The 23,757-nt window shown below is 44.0% G+C and overlaps 1 protein-coding gene across 5 annotated transcripts in view; it reads right to left on the reverse strand.

Moving 5' to 3' along the window:
* LOC114593537 (cytochrome P450 2K6-like) overlaps window positions 1-23,757 on the reverse strand; it is a 39,663-nt gene that overhangs the window by 12,873 nt on the left and 3,033 nt on the right. Inside the window, exons 2-9 of one of the 5 annotated variants that reach the window (XM_077926545.1) lie at window positions 23,494-23,656; window positions 22,572-22,721; window positions 22,051-22,211; window positions 21,347-21,520; window positions 18,848-18,995; window positions 13,175-13,359; window positions 12,690-12,831; window positions 10,754-12,017 (exon numbers count right to left, since the gene is read on the reverse strand). In XM_077926545.1, the coding sequence (XP_077782671.1) occupies window positions 11,830-12,017; window positions 12,690-12,831; window positions 13,175-13,359; window positions 18,848-18,995; window positions 21,347-21,520; window positions 22,051-22,211; window positions 22,572-22,721; window positions 23,494-23,656 (1,311 nt within the window). In that variant the 3' untranslated portion in view covers window positions 10,754-11,829. Of the gene's footprint in view, window positions 1-5,585; window positions 5,749-8,952; window positions 9,335-10,753; window positions 12,018-12,689; window positions 12,832-13,174; window positions 13,360-18,847; window positions 18,996-21,346; window positions 21,521-22,050; window positions 22,212-22,571; window positions 22,722-23,493; window positions 23,657-23,757 lie in introns of those variants that run through there. The other 4 variants (XM_028721962.2, XM_028721963.2, XM_077926544.1 and 1 more) reach the window with 4 other exon arrangements.

Here is a 23,757-nt window from a genome sequence, read left to right on the forward strand (position 1 = left end):
CAGCCACTTCCTGAGCCACTGCTCCTCTGGTCGATCGTCCCACCAATAAGAGCGGTCTGAGGCAGACCCCGAGGGTGAGCCCTCCGGGGAGCATGTGTCTGGTGCCGGTTCCTCGTCCGAGGCGAACCCCTGGAACATGCTGGCTGAAAGTGTGGGTGTGAAGAGCCAGTCGTCGAAATACTCGGCTGGCATGGGCCTGTGTGGGAAGAGGGCATGAAATTCTTCCTTGAGCAGAGGCTCCTCCAAGGCATAGTCCGGCATCCAACTGTTGGCACTGGCCGGGGTACCCTCTCTGGCTAGGAGATATTCTACTCCCTCTCCCCCCCATCTCGAGTCTAAAATCTCTGTGACCTCGTTGATGCGCCCCCCTCTTGGCAACCCTCCCTTTCTGGGCCCTTCTCTTAGCGGGTCTGGCGCTGTGCCTGGCTCCTGAAATCTATGAGGTGCTTTGTAGGGCGTGAGCACTGATCTATGGAACACCGGATGCATTCTGGAACCCTCCGGAAGTGCCAACCGGAAGGCCACTGGATTGACCTGTGCCTGGACTTGGTAAGGCCCTAGCTGCTTATGCCCTAGCTTCTTCTTCGCTAACGATCTGGTCGGCACTGCTTGCGCTGCTAACCAGACCCAGTCTCCCACCTGTATGTCTTCCCCAACTCTTCTGTGTCTGTCAGCCTGCAGCTTGTATGCGTGCTTTGCTAGTTCTAACTGCCTCCTGAGCTGTTCGTGGACTTCCTGCAACTCCGACGCTAAGGCTTCCGCTGCCTGTGGCTCCCCCTCCCCCACTCTCTCTAAACCCGGGAAGGTTCTGGGATGCCTCCCGTTGTTGGCGAAGAACGGCGTCAGCCCTGTCGACACGTGCTTCGTATTGTTGTAAGCGAACTCTGCGAGGGGCAGGTAGTCTACCCATGTCGTAGGCTGCTGATTGGCGTAACATCTCAGGTACTGCTGCATGATGGCGTTGACCCTCTCCGCTTGCCCGTTGGTCTGTGGGTGTCTCGCCGACGCTAGGTTGATCTTGACGTTCAGGATGCCCATCAGCTTCTGCCAGAAGTTCGAGATGAACTGTCGCCCCCTGTCGGAGAGAATAGACCGTGGCAGACCGTGGACTTTAAACACGTGGTCTATGAACAGTTTGGCGGTCTGTTCCGCCGTGGCCACCTTCGCACACGGAATGAAGTGTGCCATTTTGGTAAACATGTCCACCACCACTAGCACTGCTGTCTTTCCCCTCGAACTGGGCAGGTCCGTGACAAAGTCCAGGGCCACCCTCTCCCACGGTTCCGATGGTGTCTGCAGCGGTTCCAGCAGTCCCGCCGGCGGTTTGTGAACTGACTTTGCCCTCTGGCAGGTGTCGCATCTCGAGACGTAATCCGCTACTTCCCCCCGCATCTTGGGCCACCAAAAGTCTCTGGCCACTAATTCTACCGTCTTTTCTTTGCCAAAGTGCCCGGCGGTGGGAGCGTCGTGTAGCTGCTGCATTACCCTTGCGCGGAGGTCGTCTCCCGGCACGTAGAGCGCTCCCTTGTGGATGAGTAACCCGTCTCTTATCTGGAACTCGTCGTCCGTCGCCGTGCCCTTGTGCACCTCCTCCATCTTGGTCCGTGCGAAGGGGTCCTCCTGCAGCGCTTGACGTACGGCGTCCAGGTCCACGGTTGCCGAAGCGCATGCCCACGCTTCCCGTGCGAAAATGTGCTTGGCCGCCGACGGTGCCGCTTCCTCGAGGTATTGCGGCTTTCTGGACAATGCATCCGCCATTACGTTGTTGTCGCCCGGGATGTACTCTATCTTGAAGTCGAAGTCCGCGAAGAACTCCGCCCATCTAATGTGCCTCTGGTTCAGGAACCTCGCCGTGCGCCAGTACTCTAGATTCTTGTGGTCCGTGCGGACCTGCACTGTGTGTCTGGCTCCGATAAGGAAGTGCCGCCATGCCTTGAACGCTGCATGGATGGCTAGCAACTCCCTGTCCCAGATGGTGTAATTCTGCTCCGACTTGCTGAGCTTCCTCGAGTAGAAGGCGCACGGCCTCCAGTCCCCCTGCTGGTCTTGTTGCAACAGGACGGCTCCCACTGCTCTGTCTGAGGCGTCAGTCTCCACCCTCATCGGTCTGCTGGGATTCACATGCAGCAGCTGCTCTTCGGACGCGAAGAGGCGCTTGAGTTTCTGAAAGGACTGCTCCGCTTGCTCCGTCCAGATGAATTTCTTCTTCTTGGAGCTGAGCGTGTCGGTGATGGCCGCCGTCTGCATAGCGAACCCCTTGATGAACTTGCGGTAAAAGTTGGCAAAGCCGACAAACCGCTGGACTTCCTTCCGATTGCGCGGGCTTTTCCAGTCCAATACTGAGCGAACCTTGGCGCTGTCCATGGCGAGCCCCTTGTCCGACAGTTTGTAGCCTAGGAAATCCACCTCCGTCATGTCGAACTGGCACTTCTCCAGCTTGGCGTACAGCCTGTGCTCCTTCAGTCTCTGCAGAACTTCCCTGACATCCCTCTCGTGCGCTTCTCGCGACTCAGAAAATATCAGGATGTCGTCCAGGAAGCATACGCACTTCTTGTAAAGGAGTCCCGCCAACACGTGATGCATGAAGGCTTGAAAACAGTGAGAGCCATTTTGTAATCCGAAGGGCATAACTCTGTATTCGTAGGTGCCCAGTGGCGTGAACATGGCCGTCTTCCACTCGTCGCCCTCCCGCATGCGAATCAGGTTGTACGCCCCTCGCAGATCCAACTTGGTAAAAACGCGTCCTTTCCTCACCGTCGCGAGCAGGTCGTCTATTTTGGGCATGGGGAAGGCCGAGGGCCTGGTTTTCGAGTTCAAAATTCTATAGTCCACCACCAGTCTTTTTTGGGGCGTATCCCGCTTCTTCACAAAGAATACTGGGCTGCCTCCCACCGCTTTCGACTCCCGGATGAACCCGCGCTTCAAATTGTGATCTATGAACTCCCTGAGTTCCTGCAGTTCATCCTCAGACATGGAATACAGTTTCCCGGTTGGCAGCGTCGCCCCCGGCAGAAGGTCAATCTTGCAGTCATAGGGTCTGTGCGGAGGTAGCTTGTCCGCCTCCTTCTCACAGAATACCTCCAAAAATTCCGCATACTTGAGAGGCACTGCTTGCAGCGTGCCCAAATGTAGCTGCGGGTCATCCTCTTCTCCTTCTGGGCTGGGTAGGATGCAATGTTCCGCACAGTAGGAGGAGCCAAAAGTCAGTTGGCATTGGTACCAAGCCAATGCTGGGCTGTGCCTGTGCAGCCAACTCATGCCCAAAACTACGGGCGTGTCCGACAATTGGGTGACGTTGAAGCTGATGACTTCCCGGTGATTCCCAATTTGCATCACCATAGGTGGAGTCTGCTGTACCACCTGCCCCCCCAGCAGTTCCCTGCCATCTACTGTGACCACCTTCAGGGGCAGCGTGGCTGGCAGTAGCGCTATGTTGTGTTGCTGAATAAACTCCAGTCCTATAAAGTCCGCATTACTGCCAGAGTCAATCGTAATAGGCACTTCTAAGGTGAGTCCATTGGGCAGCTGGAGCGATGCGGTGAGCTGCACCACTGGTTTGGGCGGGAGGGGGTCTGTGGGCTGCAAAATCTCTGGGGACTTCTTCATTGACTCGTCTGGCTGGGCCCCAGTGCCTCCGTTTCCAGCCAGACTCCGTCGTTTCCCTGCTGTGGTCCTCTCTGCTGATTTGCTTCCATTACTGTCAATGAAGCTGCAGTGTGCTTGTGGAGCCTCTGGGGACACTCTTTCGCCATGTGCTGTCCACTGTCGCAGATATAGCACTTCCTGTTCCCTCTAGGCGGCTTCGTTTTGACTGCTCCCGGTGTTAAGGCTCTGGTTGCTGAGTGAGCCCTAGCACCGCCAATCTCCATCGGCTCTTCGCCCCCTCCCTGTGGAGGCGTGGACTGCGCACGCGCGACATCCCTGGGCAAGAGGGGGGGGCCCTCTCGCTGGTGTGCGTCCCCAACGCCCTTCTTCTTTGCTCCATGGGCGTTCTTCCAGCCGCACACCCACCGTTAGCGCTCTTTCAACCACTTGCTGAGTGGTTTTGGGTCTCTCCCCCCTTGCGATCTCATCCTTGACCTGCGGGCTCAACCCCTCCCAAAAGAGGTCTCTAACAGGCGGAGAATCCTTATCCCAACCCAGGACGTTGACTAATGCAAAAAAGCGGGAATGAAACTGCCTTACGCTGGCTTTCCCTTGTCTTAGCCCAAATATGTCCTTCCGGGCAATGTCCATGTCAATGTTTGATAAAAAGCAGGAATCCATTGCTTTAATGAATGCATCTGCGCTTCGGAGCGCTGGATCCTTATCTCTCCACAGATTGCGCAGCCATGCTTTCGCGTCCCCTTGCAAATGGGACAAGATAAACCCCACCTTCTCTTGCTCATCTCTAAAGTCTTTTTCCAGCAGTTTCAGCGCAAACTGCACGTCTGCTCGGAAATTGGGGTAGTGCTGTAAATTCCCATCGAACTGAGATACAAGGCTACCTCCTCTCTTCCCCAACCCAATCCCCTCGGATCTGGGTCCCGGTTGCCCCTGCTTCGCAAGCACTTCCAACCTGGCTTGGAGATCTCTGCAGGCAGCAGCCGCTTCGTCTTCTCTCTTCCTGGATGCGATTACCTCCGCGTTGAGTTGTGTCACCGCATTTTGCAAGGCAGCTATTTGCTGTTCGGTAGTCATTTCGCCTGACTCTTGTGAGCTCGCGAGGCACCAGTCTTCTTCCCACGCTGCGTCTACTCACGCAGCGACTCCTTCGGTGAAGAAAACTGATGAAATTTGTGAGACGGAGCTTACTGTCAGAGACTGCCTCCAGGTCCCAGCTCACAGAGGACCAACGCTAGCCAGCGGTAATATACAAAAGTCTTTATTAAAGTACATTATCCATTTTCAAACCCTAGCGTGCGTCTCTACGTCTAGACACTAGACCGGCGAAGCTCCGTCTGAGTCTCCGCCCCCTGTACACCAGCTTAAGACTCTAGCCTTACTCCACCTTCTCCGTCTCTCCTTCCGCCTCTGGGTCCTACTACCCCCCGGGGTGCCTCCCTTCCTGGACGCTTCAGAGGCGGACCCCTCGGACTCTTCCCCCTCTCTTCGGCGGGCTTTAGGACCTGGCTCCCTATCCGGGCTGCTCATTGCGCCACCCTCTTGTACATTTGAACTTGGCGCGCGCACGCTGCCTCCGACCTTCCTTTTGACCGTTTCCTCGCTCTCTGATGCAGGCGTGGCTAACCCTGACTCATGTCCTTCCGCTGACGGAAGGCTGCCTGATGCCGATGCCTGGGACTCCTCCCCCTTACTGCTCTCCGGTGGGGAAGCTGGTCCCGATTTCCAGCTGCTGCTCTCTGAGTCCCCTCTGGCCCCTCCTTCCTGAGGTGTTTCCTCTGGCAACCCCCTAGCTCTGACCACGGGAGCCCCTTTCTGTGAATCCTCCGATTCGCTGGAGAGACTTAGAGACCTCGGGCGGCTCTCATCGCTCACTTCCCCCTCGGATTCCTCCCCCTCGGTCTCTAATTCCTCCCTCTCCTGTCCCTCTGCTCCTGAGCCCCTGACAATTACCAATTCCAATAGAAAGGGAAGTGCCTCACCTAAGCCTTGTGCAAGCTCTTGAAACATTGGAACGATGGGCCTGTCAGCAAATGCGTCCGCGTGATTAACCAGAGCCTCCTTTACTGTCTCATATCCTGTCAACACCACAGTTTTCCGGGGTCCCATTTGGATGCTGAAGACAGGGCCATATTGCTTTGACAACTGGAATTCAACAGAAGAAAAAGTGAGAAAGAGAGTTCTGGTATACCCCAAAAATATATTAATGTAAATCATCTCTGGCAGAACCAAGACTGCATTAGCTTGCACATTTACCTAAGAGTCAAGGTTATTTTATACATTCCACAGAATCTAGTAGTAGCAAAGTTTGATTGTTAGACTAGTATCAGGTTTTTTTTTAATCTCTACTATTGAACTTGGTAGAAATTACTTCCATGTCATTGTGCCTTGGACCGAGCTGAAAACATATGACTTAAGAATAGTAATTTTGTGGAATGAATTCCCTTTTGTATCACCATGCAAAACAGAATCCAAATAACATAATGATAAAGTAAAAGAGCATTGTCTATGCCTCAGTGCTCTTCAAGACATTTGCTAATAATAGCTGTAGCAGCAACAGTTGCTGCTACAGCTGCATGATAGCACTCTCTCTCCCTGGCCCTGCTCCCATGGTAGAATCTACTGAACTGAGCTTAGCCTTTTCACCCAGTTCAGTAGACTCCACCGTGGGAGGGGGACCAGGGCGGGAGAGTGCCAGATTTCTGGAATTCCAATGTGTTACCTCTGAGGATGTGGACAGGCTGCTTGGACAGTGAAACTGATCACCTGTCTCCTTCAGCCTTGCCCATCCTGGCTCATAAAAGCTCTGTGGGGTGGTGAATGCTTCCCTCTGTTAAGGAGCCTTCCCAGCTCCACTGAAAGTGGTGGTTATAAAACCACTTATTAAAAAATAAATCTTTGGACCCAGGTAATATGGTGAACTACCACCCAGTCTCAAATCCTCCATTCTTGGGCAAGGTGATTGAGTGGGTGGTTGCTGAACAACTCCAGGCACGCCTGGAGGATTTATTTTGAAATAAATCTATGTTCATTGTGTTTAACCAAATTCCTAAATACTTAACTTTTTTGACTACTTCTATACCAATTTCCTCCTGCAATATATCAACCAAGTCTTGTTTCATATTTTTAACTAATATTTTAGTCTTGATTTTGTTTTATTTAAAACCTGCTACTTGTCCAAATTGTTCTATTTTTTTAATAACTTCTTTGGCATTATTTAATGGTTCTTCTATAGTTAGTACCAAGTCATCTGCAAAGGCTTTCACTTTATGTTCTTTCCGGCCAACTGAAATTCCTTTTATTTTCTCATTTTCTCTTATTGTCCTTAGAAAGACTTACAGTGCCGATATGAATAATAGTGGTGAGAGCAGACACCCTTGTCTTGAACCGTTCAATATTTCAATATTTCAATAATTTCAATATTTCCAGTTATTATATTATTTACTATTAATTTTGCTTTTTGACCAGAATATATAGCTTTTATACCTTTTATAAACAATTGTCCAATGCCCATTAAATCAATATTCTTTATCATAAATTCCCAAGATATATTATCAAAGGCCTTTTCCGCATCTACAAACATTAATATCGCTTGTTTATCATTCCTGGCCGTCAGGTATTCAAACGAATTAAGTTCTTAACCCACGGTAAAGGTAAAGGTAAAGGGACCCCTGACCATTAGGTTCAGTTGTGACCAACTCTGGGGTTGCGGCGCTCATCTTGCTTTATTGGCCAAGGAAGCTGGTGTACAACTTCCGGGTCATGTGACCAGCATGACTAAGCCACTTCTGGTGAACCAGAGCAGCACACGGAAATGCCGTTTACCTTCCCACCGGAGTGGTAGCTATTTATCTACTTGCACTTTAACGTGCTTTCAAACTGCTAGGTTGGCAGGAGCAGGGACCGAGCAGCAGGAGCTCACCCCGTCGTGGGGATTCGAACTGCCGACCTTCTGATCAGCAAGTCCTAGGCTCTGTGGTTTAACCCACAGTGCCACCAGGTTCCACTGTATATATTTCAAGGTGTGTGTGTGTGGGGTGTGTGTGACAATAAACCCACACTGGGTATCACCTGACCTTGCTATGCCACTGTTGGCCCCGAGTACGTTTCCAAGCACAATTCAAAGTGTTGGTGCTGACCTTTAAAGACCTACATGGTGTCGGCCCAGTATACCTGAAGGAGAGTCTCCACCCCATCGTTCAGCCCAGACACTGAGGACCAGCTTCGAGGGCCTTCTGGCGGTTCACTCACTGCATGAAGTGAGGTTTCAGGGACCCGGCAGAGGGCCTTCTTGGTAGTGGCGCCCCACCTTTGGAACGCCCTCCCATCAGATGTCAAGGAAATAAACAACGATCTGACTTTTATAAAACTACTGACAGCAGTAGTTTTTAGGTAAGTTTTAATGTTTAATGTTTTATCGTGTTATTAATCTGTTGAGAGTCGCCCAAATTGGCCAGGGAAACCCAGCCAGATGGGCGGAGTATAAATAATAAATTATTATTAAATTATTATTATTCAGTTGTGGCAGCACAAACATTTGCTAGGAATACTCAGAAAACCAGAAAAAAATAGGCAGTTGTAAGGATAACGTGGGTGGTGCTGTGCGTTAAACCACAGAGCCTAGGACTTGCCGATCAGAAGGTCAGTGGTTCGAATCCCTGCGATGGAGTGAGCTCCCGTTGCTCGGTCCCTGCTGCTGCCAACCTAGGAGTTCAAAAGCACGTCAAAGTGCAAGTAGATAAATAGGTACCGCTCCGGCGGGAAGGTAAATGGCGTTTCCATGCGCTGCTCTGGTTCACCAGAAGTGGCTTAGTCATGCTGGCCACATGACCCGGAAGCTGTATGCTGGCTCCCTCGGCCGATAAAGCGAGATGAGCGCCGCAACCCCAGAGTCGGCCACTACTGGACCTTATGGTCAGGGGTCCCTTTACCTTTAAGGATAAAAGTGATTATACCTTTAATGGCACCTCTCAAATCTAGTTTAGATAGATAGGCTGAAGGAGGAGGCTGGGCTAGGCAAGGTTTGTACCAGCACTTTTACATCCTTGAAAATGGAGGCAGAGTCAAACGGGATTCGACACCAGACACCCCCAGACACCTTGTTCAAATTACCAGGTATAAATTACAACTAGGTCCTGTGACTATTTATTGGGAAAGGTAAGAGAAGGTTCTGTAGCACACAAAGGGAAGGTGAGATTTATAGGCTGTAAAAGAACAAAATGTATTATTATTATTATTATTAATAATAATAATAATAATAATAATAATAATAATAATAATACCCCGCTCTGCTGACTGGGCTGCCCCAGTATCCTTTAGACTTGCCATGGGAAGAACTGGAAGCTTTACCTTTAACATGGTTCTGTAAGGCCTCTGGAGATCCATGATGTGGAGATTCCCAATGAGAGGTAAAGGCCTCGGTCCTGGTGGAAAGTTTTGGGAGCTCTTTTTCCAGAAAGCGCCCAGTTTCAAAACAAAGGAAACCATAAGGATAAAGAGGAACAACGCTGGAATCGGCTCCATCCAATCCATTTTGTTTCAGCAAGCAATGTTTTTGGGGTAGTGGTTTTAATGAAAGCCACAGTGCAATTCGGTCAACAACTGTGTCTACCAACTGCAAGGAGCAGCCCATATATAATGTTATATTATGTCTCTAGCGAATCATTAAACCATCCCTCCGATTTTTTTCTTCTCCACAACTATTCAGTGGTTATAATGAAAGCTACAGGGTAGTTTGGTCAAGGACAATGTCTTGCAACTGCAGTGAGCAGCTTATATATTATGCTAGGTACTGTCTCGAGCTAATCATTAAACCACCCAGTAAAATGGAAAGTGTCCTGCTTTGTCCCTCTGATTTTTTCTTCTTCTTCTCCACAATTATTCAAAGCTGTATATTGGATGTTTTGCTTTTCAGTTTAATGTTTACTCAAGGGGGAACTGCCCACTTCCACAAACTAATCCTTTCCAGAACAAATTCAAGCTCTCTTGAATCTGGCTGCAGACCTGTCATTCAGGATTAGCTATAAAATCAATCTATTATAATGGGAGTAAAGGGCAGCATTGTGAAATTCTTCGGAGTGATCATTGAACTGCATTAAGGGATGAATGTTACAAAGTGCACCAGTATGGACTTCCGGCGAGGCAAGAAGGCAAGCGCCAAAGCAGCACGGAGCTTCTGAGGACCGCAAGCACTAATGGCGCTGCCTGGATGGTGCTTGCACTGCCAACCCGGCCACTGCTGCCACCATGATTGGGGGGTAACCAGGGGTGCCCAACGTGACAACCGAGGAGGCCGTGAAGAGCCCCAAGCCCCCTCCCAGTGGCCTCGACCTCGCTGGGACTGGGAGCATCCCAACGATAGCTGAGAAGAAGAAGAAGAACAGTTTGGATTTGATATCCCGCTTTATCATTAGCCGAAGGAGACTCAAAGCGGCTAACAATCTCCTTTCCCTTCCTCCCCCAGAACAAACACTCTGTGAGGTGAGTGGGGCTGAGAGACTTCAAAGAAGTGTGACTGGCCCAAGGTCACCCAGCAACTGCATGTGGAGGAGTGGAGATGCAAACCCGGTTCCCCAGATTGCGAGTCTACTGCTCTTAACCACTACACCAGGCCTGGAGGCCTCTGGAGCCAAACAGAAAAAAAGCAGAAACCTCCAGATAAAAACCTGGCAACCCAAAGGCCGACACGGTCTAAAAGACTTCTACGAAAACAAGAAAGCTACAGAGCAGTTTGGTCAACAACAGTGTTTACCAACTACAATGAGCCACCCATATATTATGTTACGTAATGTCTCTAGCGAACCATTAAACAATCCCTCCGATTTTTTTCTTCTCCACAACTATTCAAAGCTGTACATCGGATGATATGCCTTTCAGTTTAATGTTTACTCAAGTGAGTGGTGCTTACTTCCACAAACGAATGCTTTCCAGAACAGATTACAATGCTCTTGAACACGGCGAACTCATGACTCAGGATTATCAGTAGAGAGCAGCATTGTGAAATCATTTGCAGATGAAATTATTTAACTTCAATTAGGTATGACAGCATTTAGTTTGAAAGTGTCCAGTATTTCCTGAACTTTCACCCATTGAAACACTCACATATTTTTCTTTTTAGCATAATTTCTATTCATCTTCATCTTGAAACTGTTTAACATGGTGGCATTGGGTTATATCTTTGTATACATTAGAGCATATGACATGCAACAATATGAGCAAGGAAGGATAATAACTAAACTGTACATCCTCTTATAGTGCCTAAATCCATTCCTACAAAGGTTATGGGGCCCAGTGAAGACAAAAATCAAAGTATTATAGTGGGTGTGGCTGGATTTTCTTAAGAGAGAAGAGAGATTCAAACCAGACATTTTTTCTATTTCCTGCTGAGACCATGGTGACTTCCCTTCTCTCTGTTGTGAAAGGGATTAGCGCCCTCTTCCCTTTCAGAGCAGAAGCTAGGCAGAGAAGGTATAGAGTTTTTCCTCTTGTGGAGATTTAAGTTTTGATTTTGATTTTGACATATCTTTGCCATTTTTATTTTTCATATGACCAGTCAGAATTCCATTGATGAGGGTAGCCTTAAGCTACCCAGACTCTCAGAGAAAGTTCATTCAGATTCAGAGAGAAGATGGAAGATGGTTGTTTTATTCTAAGCCAGAAGCAGAAAGTCACAGAACTAATTGGCAGCATGGAGATTCCAGAAGCAAACCCAGTTGCCAGATCTATTATGACAGATTTTTTAAAGAACCCGGAGGAAACAAAGCCATTGCCTGACATCAACAAATACATTTCAGAATCAGAATACACTGCAGCCACAGATGTTAACATACCCAACTTCCTCTACCATTCCTCATAAGGCTTGGTTTCCAGACCCTTTTTCGTCTTGGTCACAATTCTCAGCACATCTACTTGGGAATATGATGCTTCAAGATCTTTGAAGGTAAATGTTAACATGGGAATAAATGAACCAGCTTTGTTGGTTGATCTCTATGCCTGAAGTGTCATAAGAACTCAGTGCCAGATTTTAAGTAAGAGATGCTCCAATGCTAGTTTCACGGGATTCGGCATTAAGGCAGGTAAAGGGGAACACTTAAGGTTTGTGACAAAGCACAGATCAATTCTACCTGTAGGCTATTCAACCCAAATACCCTTGTTGAACAGGGGTGTTTTAAGAAAGGCTTGCATTGCACGCACAGGTAGGCTAAGCAAGCCAGGAACTTGTGAGTCTTAGAAACGTGGCAGAGCGCAGAGCTGGTGGGGCATGGGCGATGTTGTAAGCCCAATAGCAGGAGTAAGGTCCAGGTCTTCCTGAGATGTTCCAGGGGGTAGCTGGAAGGTGAATTTCTGCAGGAGACTTGTGAAGAAGAGGAAGAGCTCCATTTTGGCAAGAGTCTCACCTAAACATGCTCTCCGACCTGTATGGAAACATAGGCAGCAGAGAAACTGGGTTTAGCAGTTGCTTAATAACATCCCAAGGGACGTGGGTGGTGCTGTGGGTTAAACCACAGAGCCTAGGACTTGCCGATCAGAAGGTTGGCGGTATGAATCCCCGCGACGGGGTGAGCTCCCGTTGCTCGGTCCCTCTTCCTGCCAACCTAACAGTTCGAAAGCACATCAAAGTGCAAGTAGATAAATAGGTATCACTCTGGTATCACTCCACATGACCCGGAAGCTGTACACCAGCTCCCTCGGCCAATAAAGCGAGATGAGCGCCGCAACCCCAGAGTCGGCCACGACTGGACCTTTACCTTTAATAACATCCCAAATACTTAAAAGCAGATGGAAATGCAGAGATGAAATAACAGCTCACAGTGCCCATCTTAAAAGAATTAAGAACTCCCAATACGAGCCATCCTGCAATGCTGAAAACCAGGGGTGGGAAACCTTTCTCAGCCTGAGGGCCACATTCCCTGGTGAGCAACATTCCAGGGGTGGCTCACCAACAGTGGGCAGATCTAGTGGCAGAAATGGCCACAGGAACTGATGTGATTCTTACCTTTGCACAATAGGCTACATTCCAGGCATGTAAAAATCCCATTGACTAAGCACACACTATGCAGGTATACACAAAAGTAAAAAAAAGTTACCTGCGGAGAAAGGCATGAAAGCATCTCTCTTTATGAATTCTCCATCAGAATTAAGAAAATGTTCTGGATAGAATTTATGTGGTTTCTCCCATTGAGATTCATCGTGCAGCACAGAGGACAGCAATGGCATGATGTATGTCCCCTGCAAAAACAAAGCAAGAGCTATTTTAAAATAAAGCATATGCCTCTGGTACAATAAATACTGACTGCAGGAAAAATGAGATTTTTAGTTCACTTGAGAAATGTCTTTTGTTTGAAAAACTTTAACATATAAACCATGATCTCCCATCAGAAATGGTTTCTTTTCCAACCTCCTATTGAAATCTGTTTAACGGGTTGAAGATGACGCTGAAGAGCTTGCTTACAGTGCAATCGTATACAAGTCTGCACAGATGTCACCCACCCTGAAGTCCAATGGGCTTACTCCCAGGAAAGCCTTAAAATATATTGTAAATAGTAGGCAGCAGTTCAATAAAACTGATCACCTTTGGAATGAAGTAGCCATTGAGGGTAACATCTGTAGCCGTGGCATGTGGCAAGTTGGTTGGGACAATATCAGCAAATCTCTGGATCTCATGGACCACGGCATCTGTATAAGGCATTTTTGTTCGGTGTTCAATCCTTGGCTGAGAAGATCCAACAACCCTTGCAATTTCTTCTTGGACCTTTACTGGGGGAAACAAAAAAAGAAAGCATTCATTTTTCTTTTCTTTTCTTTTTTTAGGTTCTTGTCTTATTTTTTTATAAGATATTTATTAAAATTTTGCAATATTAATACAAAAAAGGAAAATAAAAAAATTAAAAACACACAGTTTCCATTGCTTATTTTCCATTAACTTATTTCCCTGACCTCCTCACACCTCCCTTTTTTGTATTCCAATTCAAATTATAGATTCAGCAAATCCTTATCAAAAAAAATTTTTTAACCTGTTTCTAAATCTTTTTTCTCCATATTCTCTTAAAACATTACAGCCAGAAACCACTTAATTTCTATCCGACATCATTCTAACATTCATTAATTTTATAATGTTTCTGTAGATAGTCCTTAAATTTCTTCCAATCTTCTTCCACTGACTCTTCTCCCTGGTCTCGGATTCTGCCGGTCATTTCTGCCAGTCCCATATAGTCTATCATCTTCATCTGCCATTCTTCCAGAGTGGGTAAATCCTGTGTCTTCCAGTACTTTGCGATGAGTATTCTTGCTGCTGTTGTAGCATACATGAAAGCATTCATTTTTCTGCCAAGATAATCTGTTTGACTTTGGCCTCTTAAAATATTAATCTCCGCAGCATAGAACTGCCATAAACTGGTTCTCCAATTTCCCGGACTCACAAATTTAATCTCTAGAATTTGACAAAGGTATTTTAAAATAAGACAAACATTTTAATCAATAACCTGATATACTGAGGGAGAGAAATGCATCCAGGATAATTATTAAAATATCACTGCTGGGAATATCCTGAAGCGGTAGCATTTACAGTGGTACCTCGGGTTAAGAACTGAATTCGTTCTGGAGGTCTGTTCTTAACCTGAAACTGTACTTAACCTGAAGCACCACTTTAGCTAATAGGGCGCCACCACTGCACAATTTCTGTTCTCATCCTGAAGCAAAGTTCTTAACCCGAGGTACTATTTCTGGGTTAGTGGAGTCTGTAACCTGAAGCGTATGAAACTGAAGCATATGTAACCTTGAGGTACCACTGTACATATAAAGGCAGAAAACAAAGATTTCTGGATCCTACAGAGCCAGACAAACTTTGGAGAAAATATGGGCAAGAATTAGCTGGAGAAAGGGCATTTGAACTGGAAAGTGGAAGATTCAACAGAGGTGGAGAAATAAATAAGGAACAAGATGGCTTTGAAAATTCTAACTTGGAATGTTAATAGGCTAACTAATAGGACCAAATGAATAAAACTGAACATGTAAAGAAGTTAAACTTGGATGTTATATGCCTCCAAGAAAATTGAACATGTAAAGAAGTTAAACTGGGATGTTATATGCCTCCAAGAAACACATTGTGAAGAAACATAGAAGAATTTTAATAAATAAAAGGCATGGAAAGGACTTTGTACCTTCTGATATATCAAAAAAGAGAGGAGTTGCAATGTGTATAAAACCTGAGCTGGACCCAAAACAATTACAGTGGTACCTTGGGTTAAGTACTTAATTCGTCTGTAACCTGAAGCGTATGTAACCTGAAGTGTATGTAACCCGAGGTACCACTGTATTCAAAAATGAACAAAAGCAGTTTTAGAAGAAATGGGTAAATATTTAGAAGACAGCATGCTGCGTAAGATACCAAAATGATGGAATTACAGCAAGCAATTTATAGGCAAAATTAGAGAAGGCACGTGGACCTGATGGACTTTCAGCAATATGTTATTAAAAAATTACAAGATTACCTGATGCAACCTTTAAAAGATATTATGAATATAACTTTGAATACAGGAGAGTTACCCAAATACTGGAAGAGTACAAACATAACTTTGATTCATAATCAAAATAGAGATCCAAAGCTGGTTAAGAGCTATTAACCAATTTCATTGTTGAATAACAATTATAAACTGTTTGCAGACAGATTAACTAATAGGTTTAAAACTGTATTATAATAAATCTTTATTGCAGTTCAAAGTCCCATAGAGCAATTTCAGAAAATACAGTTAAGACAGTCAACCACACAAGAAAGAGCAACAGAGGGGGTCATTTTGTTTTGTCTCTAGCATGATAATCTTGGTTTCTTATAACTTCCGAAAGAAACTTTGCCACGGCCAGTGTAATATCATTAGACCTGTCATCCAAAAGATACTTAGCATGGGAGGCTTCAGATTTTCCCAGCAGATTTGCCAGTAGGGGTTTGATCAGTTGGTCGTACTGCCACAATGCAGTAAGATATGCGTCATGCAATCGATGTCCTGAGAACATAAACAAAGCCTATTCTGATAAGGGATGCCGCTCAGTCAACCATTTAGCACAGGGGTCAGCAAACATTTTGAGCAGGGAGCCAATCCACTGTCCCTCAGACCTTGTGGGGGGCCGGACTATTTTTTTTGGGGGGGATGAATGAATTCCTATGCCCCACAAATAGCCCAGAGGTGCATTTTAAATAAAAAGACACTCATGTAAAAACACGCTGATTCCCGGACTGTCCGCGAGCCGGATTTAGAAGGTGATTGGGCCGGATACGGCCCCCGGGCCTTAGTTTGCCTACTCATGATTTAGCACTTCCGATGGAAATACATTTAGTCTGGCTTTGGTAAATAAATGCTGATAGGTTGGTACAGACAGGTTCCTAAGATATGAGGCTATCTGGATGGTGTACTCATGTTGGATTCCTGCGGCTACTGGGCCACAAATTGCATGAGATCAAGATCACAGGTCACTATGTGAAATGTCCTTTGCCTCAGGGATTCAAGGGCGGTCTCATAGGCCAGATGATACAAGATTACCGAATGCAACCTTTAAAAGATATTTTGAATATAACTTGGAATGTAGGAGAGTTACCCAAATCCCGGAAGAGTGCATACATAACTTTGATTCATAAGCAAAATAGATATCCAAAGCTGGTTAAGAGCTATCGACCTATTTCGTTGTTGAATAACGATTATAAACTGTTTGCAGACATATTAGCTAATGGGTTGAAAACTATATTAAAAGAGGTAATCCATTAAGGCTGGATCAGGCTGATTTTTTGCTGGGAAGACAAATGAAAGATAATAATAGAAACATAATTGATGTAATAGAATATTTAGTAGTGAGAAATGAAAAATGGGCAGCTTTAATGTTTTTAGACTGCGAGAAAGCATTTGACAACGTCTCCTGGGAATTTATATCTTTAAGGCTTTGGAATATATGGTTTGTGGAGACACTTTTAAAAAGGAGTTACGGCAATATATACTGATCCATCAGTAAGTAATGTATTGACTGAGAATTGTAAAATAACTAAAGGAAGTAGACATGGTTGCCCACTGTCACCTTCATTGTTTATAACAATTTTAGAATTTTTGGCACAAAGAATAAGATGTAACCAAGAAAATAAAGGAATAAAAGTGGGACAGAGACAATATAAATATATTATATATAATATAATAAAAATAAATAATAAAATAATATAAATTAAAAGCTTTTGCAGATAACGTGCTGATATTTGTTGAGGAACCTATAGAGTCAACCCTGTAGGCACTGTAAGATATAATTATTTATTTTTTTAGAAATAGCAGGTCTTAAAATTAATAAGATAAAACCAAACTCCTGGTGAAAAATTTGAATGATGAGATTAAAAATAAATTACAAAGTTTATCCATCTTAAAGAGTGAAAAGAAGATTAAATATTTGGGTGTGTGGTTAAGAGCAAAGAATATAAACTTGTATAAGGATAATTATTTAAAAACTTGGGAGGATATTAAAATAAATTTGCAAATATGGAGGAGAATGAAACTTTCATTACTGGGTAGGGTATCAACCATTAAAATGAATGTATTACTGAGGATATTATTTTAGTTTATGCTTCTTATTATTATTTATTGAATTTATATACTGCCCTATATCCAGAGGTTCACAGAATAAAATCAAATATAAAACCACAAAATACATAATCAAAATAAAAACAACAACCCAATAAACGCCCCAAACCACATTTTAAAAGGTCATAGGACATTTCAATTATTACCAGCAAGACAGATTGTTTCAACAAATGGCAAAAATATATTTATAAATATATCTGGCAAGAGAAAAAATGAGAATAAAATATAAAATATTGATAGATGTGAAAGAGAGAGGAGGTTTCTTCCCGCCGCATAGGAGATTATATTATGAAGCACCTTGTCTGTACTGTTTGAGGGAATGATTGTTATTGAAGAATCCACATATTTTAGATTTGGAAGGTCATGACAATATTTTTGGTTGGCACACTTACTTGAGGTATGAAAATGTGAAAGTACATAAAGCTTTTACAAATCATATAATTAGGAAAAAAATGTATAGAGTATGGGATGAGTATAAAAACCTGTTGGAGACCAAAACACCACTATGGCTTTCACTTTTGGAGAATTTACCGGTAAATTAAATTTTTTAAAAGGTTTATCAGAGATGTTACCAACATGGTTACAATATCATCATTTGAATGAAGTCTTTAAAAGGGATATGAAGCGGGGAGTTGGGGAACGAAAATCACAACTAGAAAGAGACCTGTTAAACTGTAATGTTAAAGCGATATCTAAAATGTATAAGATCTTATTGGAATGGGAGACAAAGGACGAACAAGGGAAATCTTCAAGGATACTCTGGACAATAGTTATTAATAATATAGAAATGGATGCATGGGAACAGATATACAATTTACAGAATGTTATAGTTTAAGAGAAAACTATATGAAAATGTTATATAAATGGTATCTAGCACCTAATAGATTGGCTCAAATGTATAAATCCAACTTGAATATGTGCTGGAAACGTAAAGAGAAAGAAAGTACCTTTTTGATATGTGGTGGTCTAGTAATAAAGTTAAAGCTTACTGGGAAATGATATAAAATGAACTGAAAAAGATGTTTAAGATGTTTTAAAAACCAGAAGCTTTTCTTTTGGAAATTTTGGGATTGGAACTACAGTATATAAATTTATGTATTTATGCAACCACACCTGCAAGAATGTTATTTGCCCATATATTTATACATAAATAAATGGAAGGAAGAAGAGGTTCCGACAAGAGTAGAAAGGATACAGATGTTAATGGACTACACAGAAATGACGAAACTTACCATGAGAATAATATATCAAGATAACCTTTTTTAAAAAAGAAAGAAAGAAAGGAATGGAAATGCTTTATTGAATATTACCAAACAAACTGTAAACATACTAAGACATTGGCAGGATTAATATAAAAACCTGCAGTTTCAATATATATATGGGATATATATGGGAATATATATCTAAAAGAATATGTTGGGATAATTTGGAGTACACAGGAAGATGAAACGAAATGTAAAGAATCACAGAAAGAGGGAGAAGGGAGTTCAGGTTGAAATGCTAAACTTATGATTGAATAATTGTTGTGAGATAGATAGATATGAAAATTATTAATATTTTCTCTCTCTAATAGTTACATATATCTGGAATTAAGCTATCTCAGACTAATCGGAGGCAACCCAATGAAAAGCACTCACTCTGAATTTCAGGATGTTTCATCATTAGTAACAGTCCCCAGCGCAGTGTGGTAGCAGTGGTCTCCGTGCCAGCAGCAAATAAGTTGGCCACAATAACTGTTAAGTTTTTGTTGTGGAAATATACATTCGTCTTGTTCTTCTTCTTCTCCTGGGTTGCAAAGAGTATGAACTGGTTAAAACAAATGGAGTGAGAAAATTTCATGTGCAAAGATAAAAATGAATACCTGACTGGACCCGATGATCCAAAGTATCATTGCACATCACCACAGTCGCTGAGCAGTGAGAGATTCCAGGTTTCCAGACTATGCTATCATAATGAAAGAGGGTTTATTTAAAGATACAGTGGTACCTCGGGATGTGAACGGGATCTGTTCTGGAGCCCCGTTCGCATCCTGAACAGAACATAAGATGCGACTGTGCGTCTTCACATGCGCTGGCCGTGTTTCGCTGCTTCCGCGCATGTGTGTGATGTCATTTTGCCCGTCTGCGCATGCTCGAGTGGCAAAACCCGGAAGTAATGCACTCTGTTAGTTCTGGGTTCCCGCAGAGCGCAACCCGAAAATACTTATCCTGAAGCGTATTTATCCCGAGGTATGACTATATATTCAACCTGAGCCTAAGATAGAGGGGCTCAGCATCAAGACCCCAAAATGTCTTGCTTCTCCATAGTCACAGCTGTTGTTCTCCATCTACCAGCTAAGAGAGGAGGTCGGGGAAGCCTGGCAATCCAGCTCCTCCTTCTCTGATGCGAATTGTGGTGCTTGACTCCTCAGCCAACAGCCTTTGTTTAGACAAAGGAACTAGTGGCAGTATTTAGATGACAAGTATATAGCCCTCATCTCACAAAGAAATTTGTCTGACTGATTCAACAATAGATTCCTCCATCAGAATTAACCCTTACTGGGTACAAGATCCCCACAAGCTGGAACGTGCTCAGGCATCATGCAGACTGACCCCACAAACCTGCAACAGTATTATATGATTGCCTACATGGAAGGCAGCATTTCTGGTGAACACTTGTGGAGATCTGAAAGGTTACCACAAAGTGTTGTTTTCTGCTGACATATATGGTTCTCAGTGAACTTCTTTAATGTACTTACTCATAGTCTTTAATGTATTTACTCATAGTCTAAAATGGAAAAAATGACACAGAAAAACCACATATTCATCTAGAACTGTTTCATTAAACTGAGATAGATAATGTGGTGCCCTCCATATTTTCGCGATTGCAACTCCCTTCTGCCACACTTTCCAACAGGAAGAGTAACACCGATAGAGTTGCTGGTTGTAATAGCTGCCTTTCCCGCTGGGAGCCAGAGGGGAGTGAAGAGAGGAAGGAGAAGAGGGAAGAATCTTAACTGTGGTGGTTAAGAGGGAGAAGGATAAATGCCTGGCCTATTGCCAAAGAGCAAATGCTTCCCTACTGTGGAGTAACCTGCCTCACATAAGGAGCATACTTAAAATTAATTAAGTCCTAGTCCAACTGCCAACTGAGGACTGCGATACATCAAAGACTACCTCTCCCCATATAAATCGACCAAGATCCTGCAGATCCATCTGAGGCTTCTTCCTGTAGCTCCTCTCCAAGAACAACGGAGCGTGGCAACATGAGAATTGGCCTTTTCAGCAGCAGCTCCCCATTATTAACAATTTAATGCCTCTCCACTCTAAGTTCTTCCAATTGTTCATTCAATAGTTGATGCATGGCACCAACAGGCAGTGTGGTGTTTTTCAGTATTTTCACCACACCGAGCCCTTTTTTTCATTCTGCTAGATGATATTTTTCAATCTTTACTCCAAGGCCTCTTGGGTTCACCTTATTCAACTGAAAAAGTCCAAATATAGCTCGTTAATTGTTGTTCTCATCAACTGTCTAAAACAGCCTTTCTCTGTTTCAATATGATGAGTTGTCAAGGGTTCCAACAAATCTTAACAGTAAAATAGCCCATAAATATTTGCATATTGTATCTTCATTAAATCATACCTAGTGCCACATTCCAAACTCATTTCTAGTTGGTGATGTTTCACTTCGGGGTTTTTTAAAAGGAAAGATTTCTCTCTCTTTTTTACAATTTCATCCAGTCATTTTTCAAACCTATGAGGTGAGGGGTTTTTTCTTCCTTCAATTTGTTAACTAGAATATCACTTTCTAAATCCAATCTCTGTCACCTCCAGTCATCTTTTAACATAAATCCATCAATCTCTTTGGGCTCCACAACAGCTCTTTTATATACCCCCATTCGCATGTTTTCTTGATCGGGGATTTTTTTCAGAAATGCTGGTGGGCATGCAACCTTTGCTCCTACACAGGCAACATCTGTACCGGTAACACATTAACAATGGCCGAAGATTGGGAAATGGTAGGAAGTATGCCATGTTGGTCCCTTCTGCAATAAGACTTCCTGACTACTCCTTATGCATTAACTTGCAAATATGCCCTTAAAAGATGAATTGAAAATGTCAACGTTTATTCTGGGCCAATTTAAAAGACTCTGTTACCTCTTGCTGTTGGATAAGAAATGAGTCAATAAAGCTCCTCTGGTCATTTTCATCCAGATCTCTGAGGTGTTTTATGAAGGTGGCATTTATGAAGGCAAACAGCTCATCTCTGTTTTGAATGACAGTCTTATAAGCCCCCAGAAGAAAACCAAGAGCAGGAAACATGTTATACAGCTGAAAGGATAAAATGTGAAAAAAGAAGAAAACATTAGGAAAGCTCAGTACAGTTCTCTCAGCTGGGTCTCTCAAAGCATGGTTGCCCAAATACCAACAAAACTATTGAATGGCATTTGGAATGGGAGGTGAGCTACCTCAGGGCAGCGTAATTTATGTGCAATCCTGGGATAATAGGCTATGACGGGTCTCCTCCGGAGGTTTGCCGTCAGAGAGGGAGATCTGCCCTTGGAGGCCCCTTCTGAGCCATCATGGAACCAACTATCACTTGTTCTTCCTTGTCCTTGGAGTCCCGATGGCAGTGAGGCCAGAAAGCGTGTGTGCAAAAGAGACTTTATTATATTTACGGGATGACTGTGCCGTGTGAGTTTTCTAAATATTTTGAATCACCACCAGGTTTCTCACAATATCATTCTGTGTTTTGTAGTGAATCCTGAACAGTATACAATAAACAGGTTGCCCTGCCCACTTTGCATACACTGTTATTATAATCAAGTGTTTGTTTGCTTTAAATGGAAAAAATAGATTACCGTGACTGAAGAGCTTCCGAAAAGCCGGATATTTTCATTGACCAACTTCAGAAGTCTTATGTATGTGGGATCTTCATAATCAAATCGCTTGTCTAGTAGTATGGCCACTATAATATTGGAAACAGCTGCATTCATAATTGTGACGGTCTCAAACGGGTTTCCTATACATAAACATGACAGTTAAACAAAAATATTCAGTTGAAATTCAAAGTATGGAAAGGGCATTGTTTTTAAGTCTGTTCTTTGTTGACTTAACTCCCCACTGGCAGCTTCCCTATGTGTAGACCTCATTTATCAAAGAAACTAAACCTAAGTGCTGCTGGATGTGGCCATAGCTGGGCTAAGAAATGCTTGGAAGTCACAGGAGTTATTGCAGTACAATCTGCACATTACAGGAACAGACCAATTGCAGGGAACCCTGGGATCTGTGCTTCTGGAAGTTAGGAATATGTAACACAATAGTCTTCGCACCTTTAAACTATGGTAGTGTAGCTATGCACCAGAGGAAAACAGAAACCCACCTTCGTAAGATTCAAATTTCTTTATCAGAACACTGCATTCCTCAACAATTCTGTCCTCTATGGTCCTCTTTCCCATTCCGTAGTCCCGTAATGTGCTTAAAGCAAACCGCCGCATCACTTTCCAGTTCTCACCATTAGACAGACTTACACCTGAAAATGGGAGGAAAGGTTTCATGTTTGCATGGCCATTGAACAAAGAATCAATAAATTATGTTCTGCATTTCTTCTATGGAACTGAGACTGGATTCCAACTATTCTCTCAGTCAGACTCAGACTTCTGAGCTTTGACAAAGTAGCTGGCAGCTGTGCCATCAGAGCATGACCTGAGAACAAATAGATGACAGTGGTCCAGCAGCACTCAGCTTGTTACTTTGTATTCAATGAGCAGACATTATGCCTTCTTAATTTATCCTCTCTGTGTAGGCTATGCCGGAAAATGGTCAGTCAGTTTCCCCTTGGTGTGTGGCATTACTTTTCCATGTGACAATCATTCACAATTCTCCCCCAGCTCTACAATATGACTGTTGGGAAGAAAGCGGGAATGGGAAAGGTTTGCTTTAACTGGTCTCCATTTTTGTTTCTTCAACAGAGCCCCACTGAGCCACTGAAAGTCAAGACCAAAAAAAGTTGGCCTGGTCCACTCTTTTTAACATTTTAGCTTGATCTGCAGAAATTGACAGGCGACACTTTTTGTGACACATTCTCAGCCTACTGCCTACAGATACACTGTCAATTTCAATGGCACTGAGGTGGGTTGAAGAATTCTCAAGGATTTCCCCCACAGGGAACAATGGATTTCGTTGACTTGCTTTGCAAACGCTCATCTTACGAACCATTTCTTGGGAACAGATTGTGTTCACCTGGTGGGACCAGTGTGTGTTTGCAGGCATTACCAGTTCCAGTAGAAAGGGAGGTGCCTCACCAAAGCCTTCTGCAAGCTCTTGAAATAATGCAAAGGTGGGCCTGTCTGCAAATGCGTCCGCGTGATTAACCAGAGCCTCCTTTACTGTCTCATATCCTGTCAACACCACAGTTTTCCGAGGTCCCATTTGGATGCTGAAGACAGGGCCATATTGCTTGGACAACTGGAATTCAACAGAAGAAAAAGTGAGAAAGAGAGTTCTGGCATACCCAAAGAATATATTAATGTAAATCATCTCTGGCAGAACCAAGACTGCATTAGCTT

Source organism: Podarcis muralis, chromosome 3 (assembly GCF_964188315.1).
Source record: "Podarcis muralis chromosome 3, rPodMur119.hap1.1, whole genome shotgun sequence".
In the NCBI taxonomy this organism is placed as follows: Eukaryota; Metazoa; Chordata; class Lepidosauria; order Squamata; family Lacertidae; genus Podarcis; species Podarcis muralis.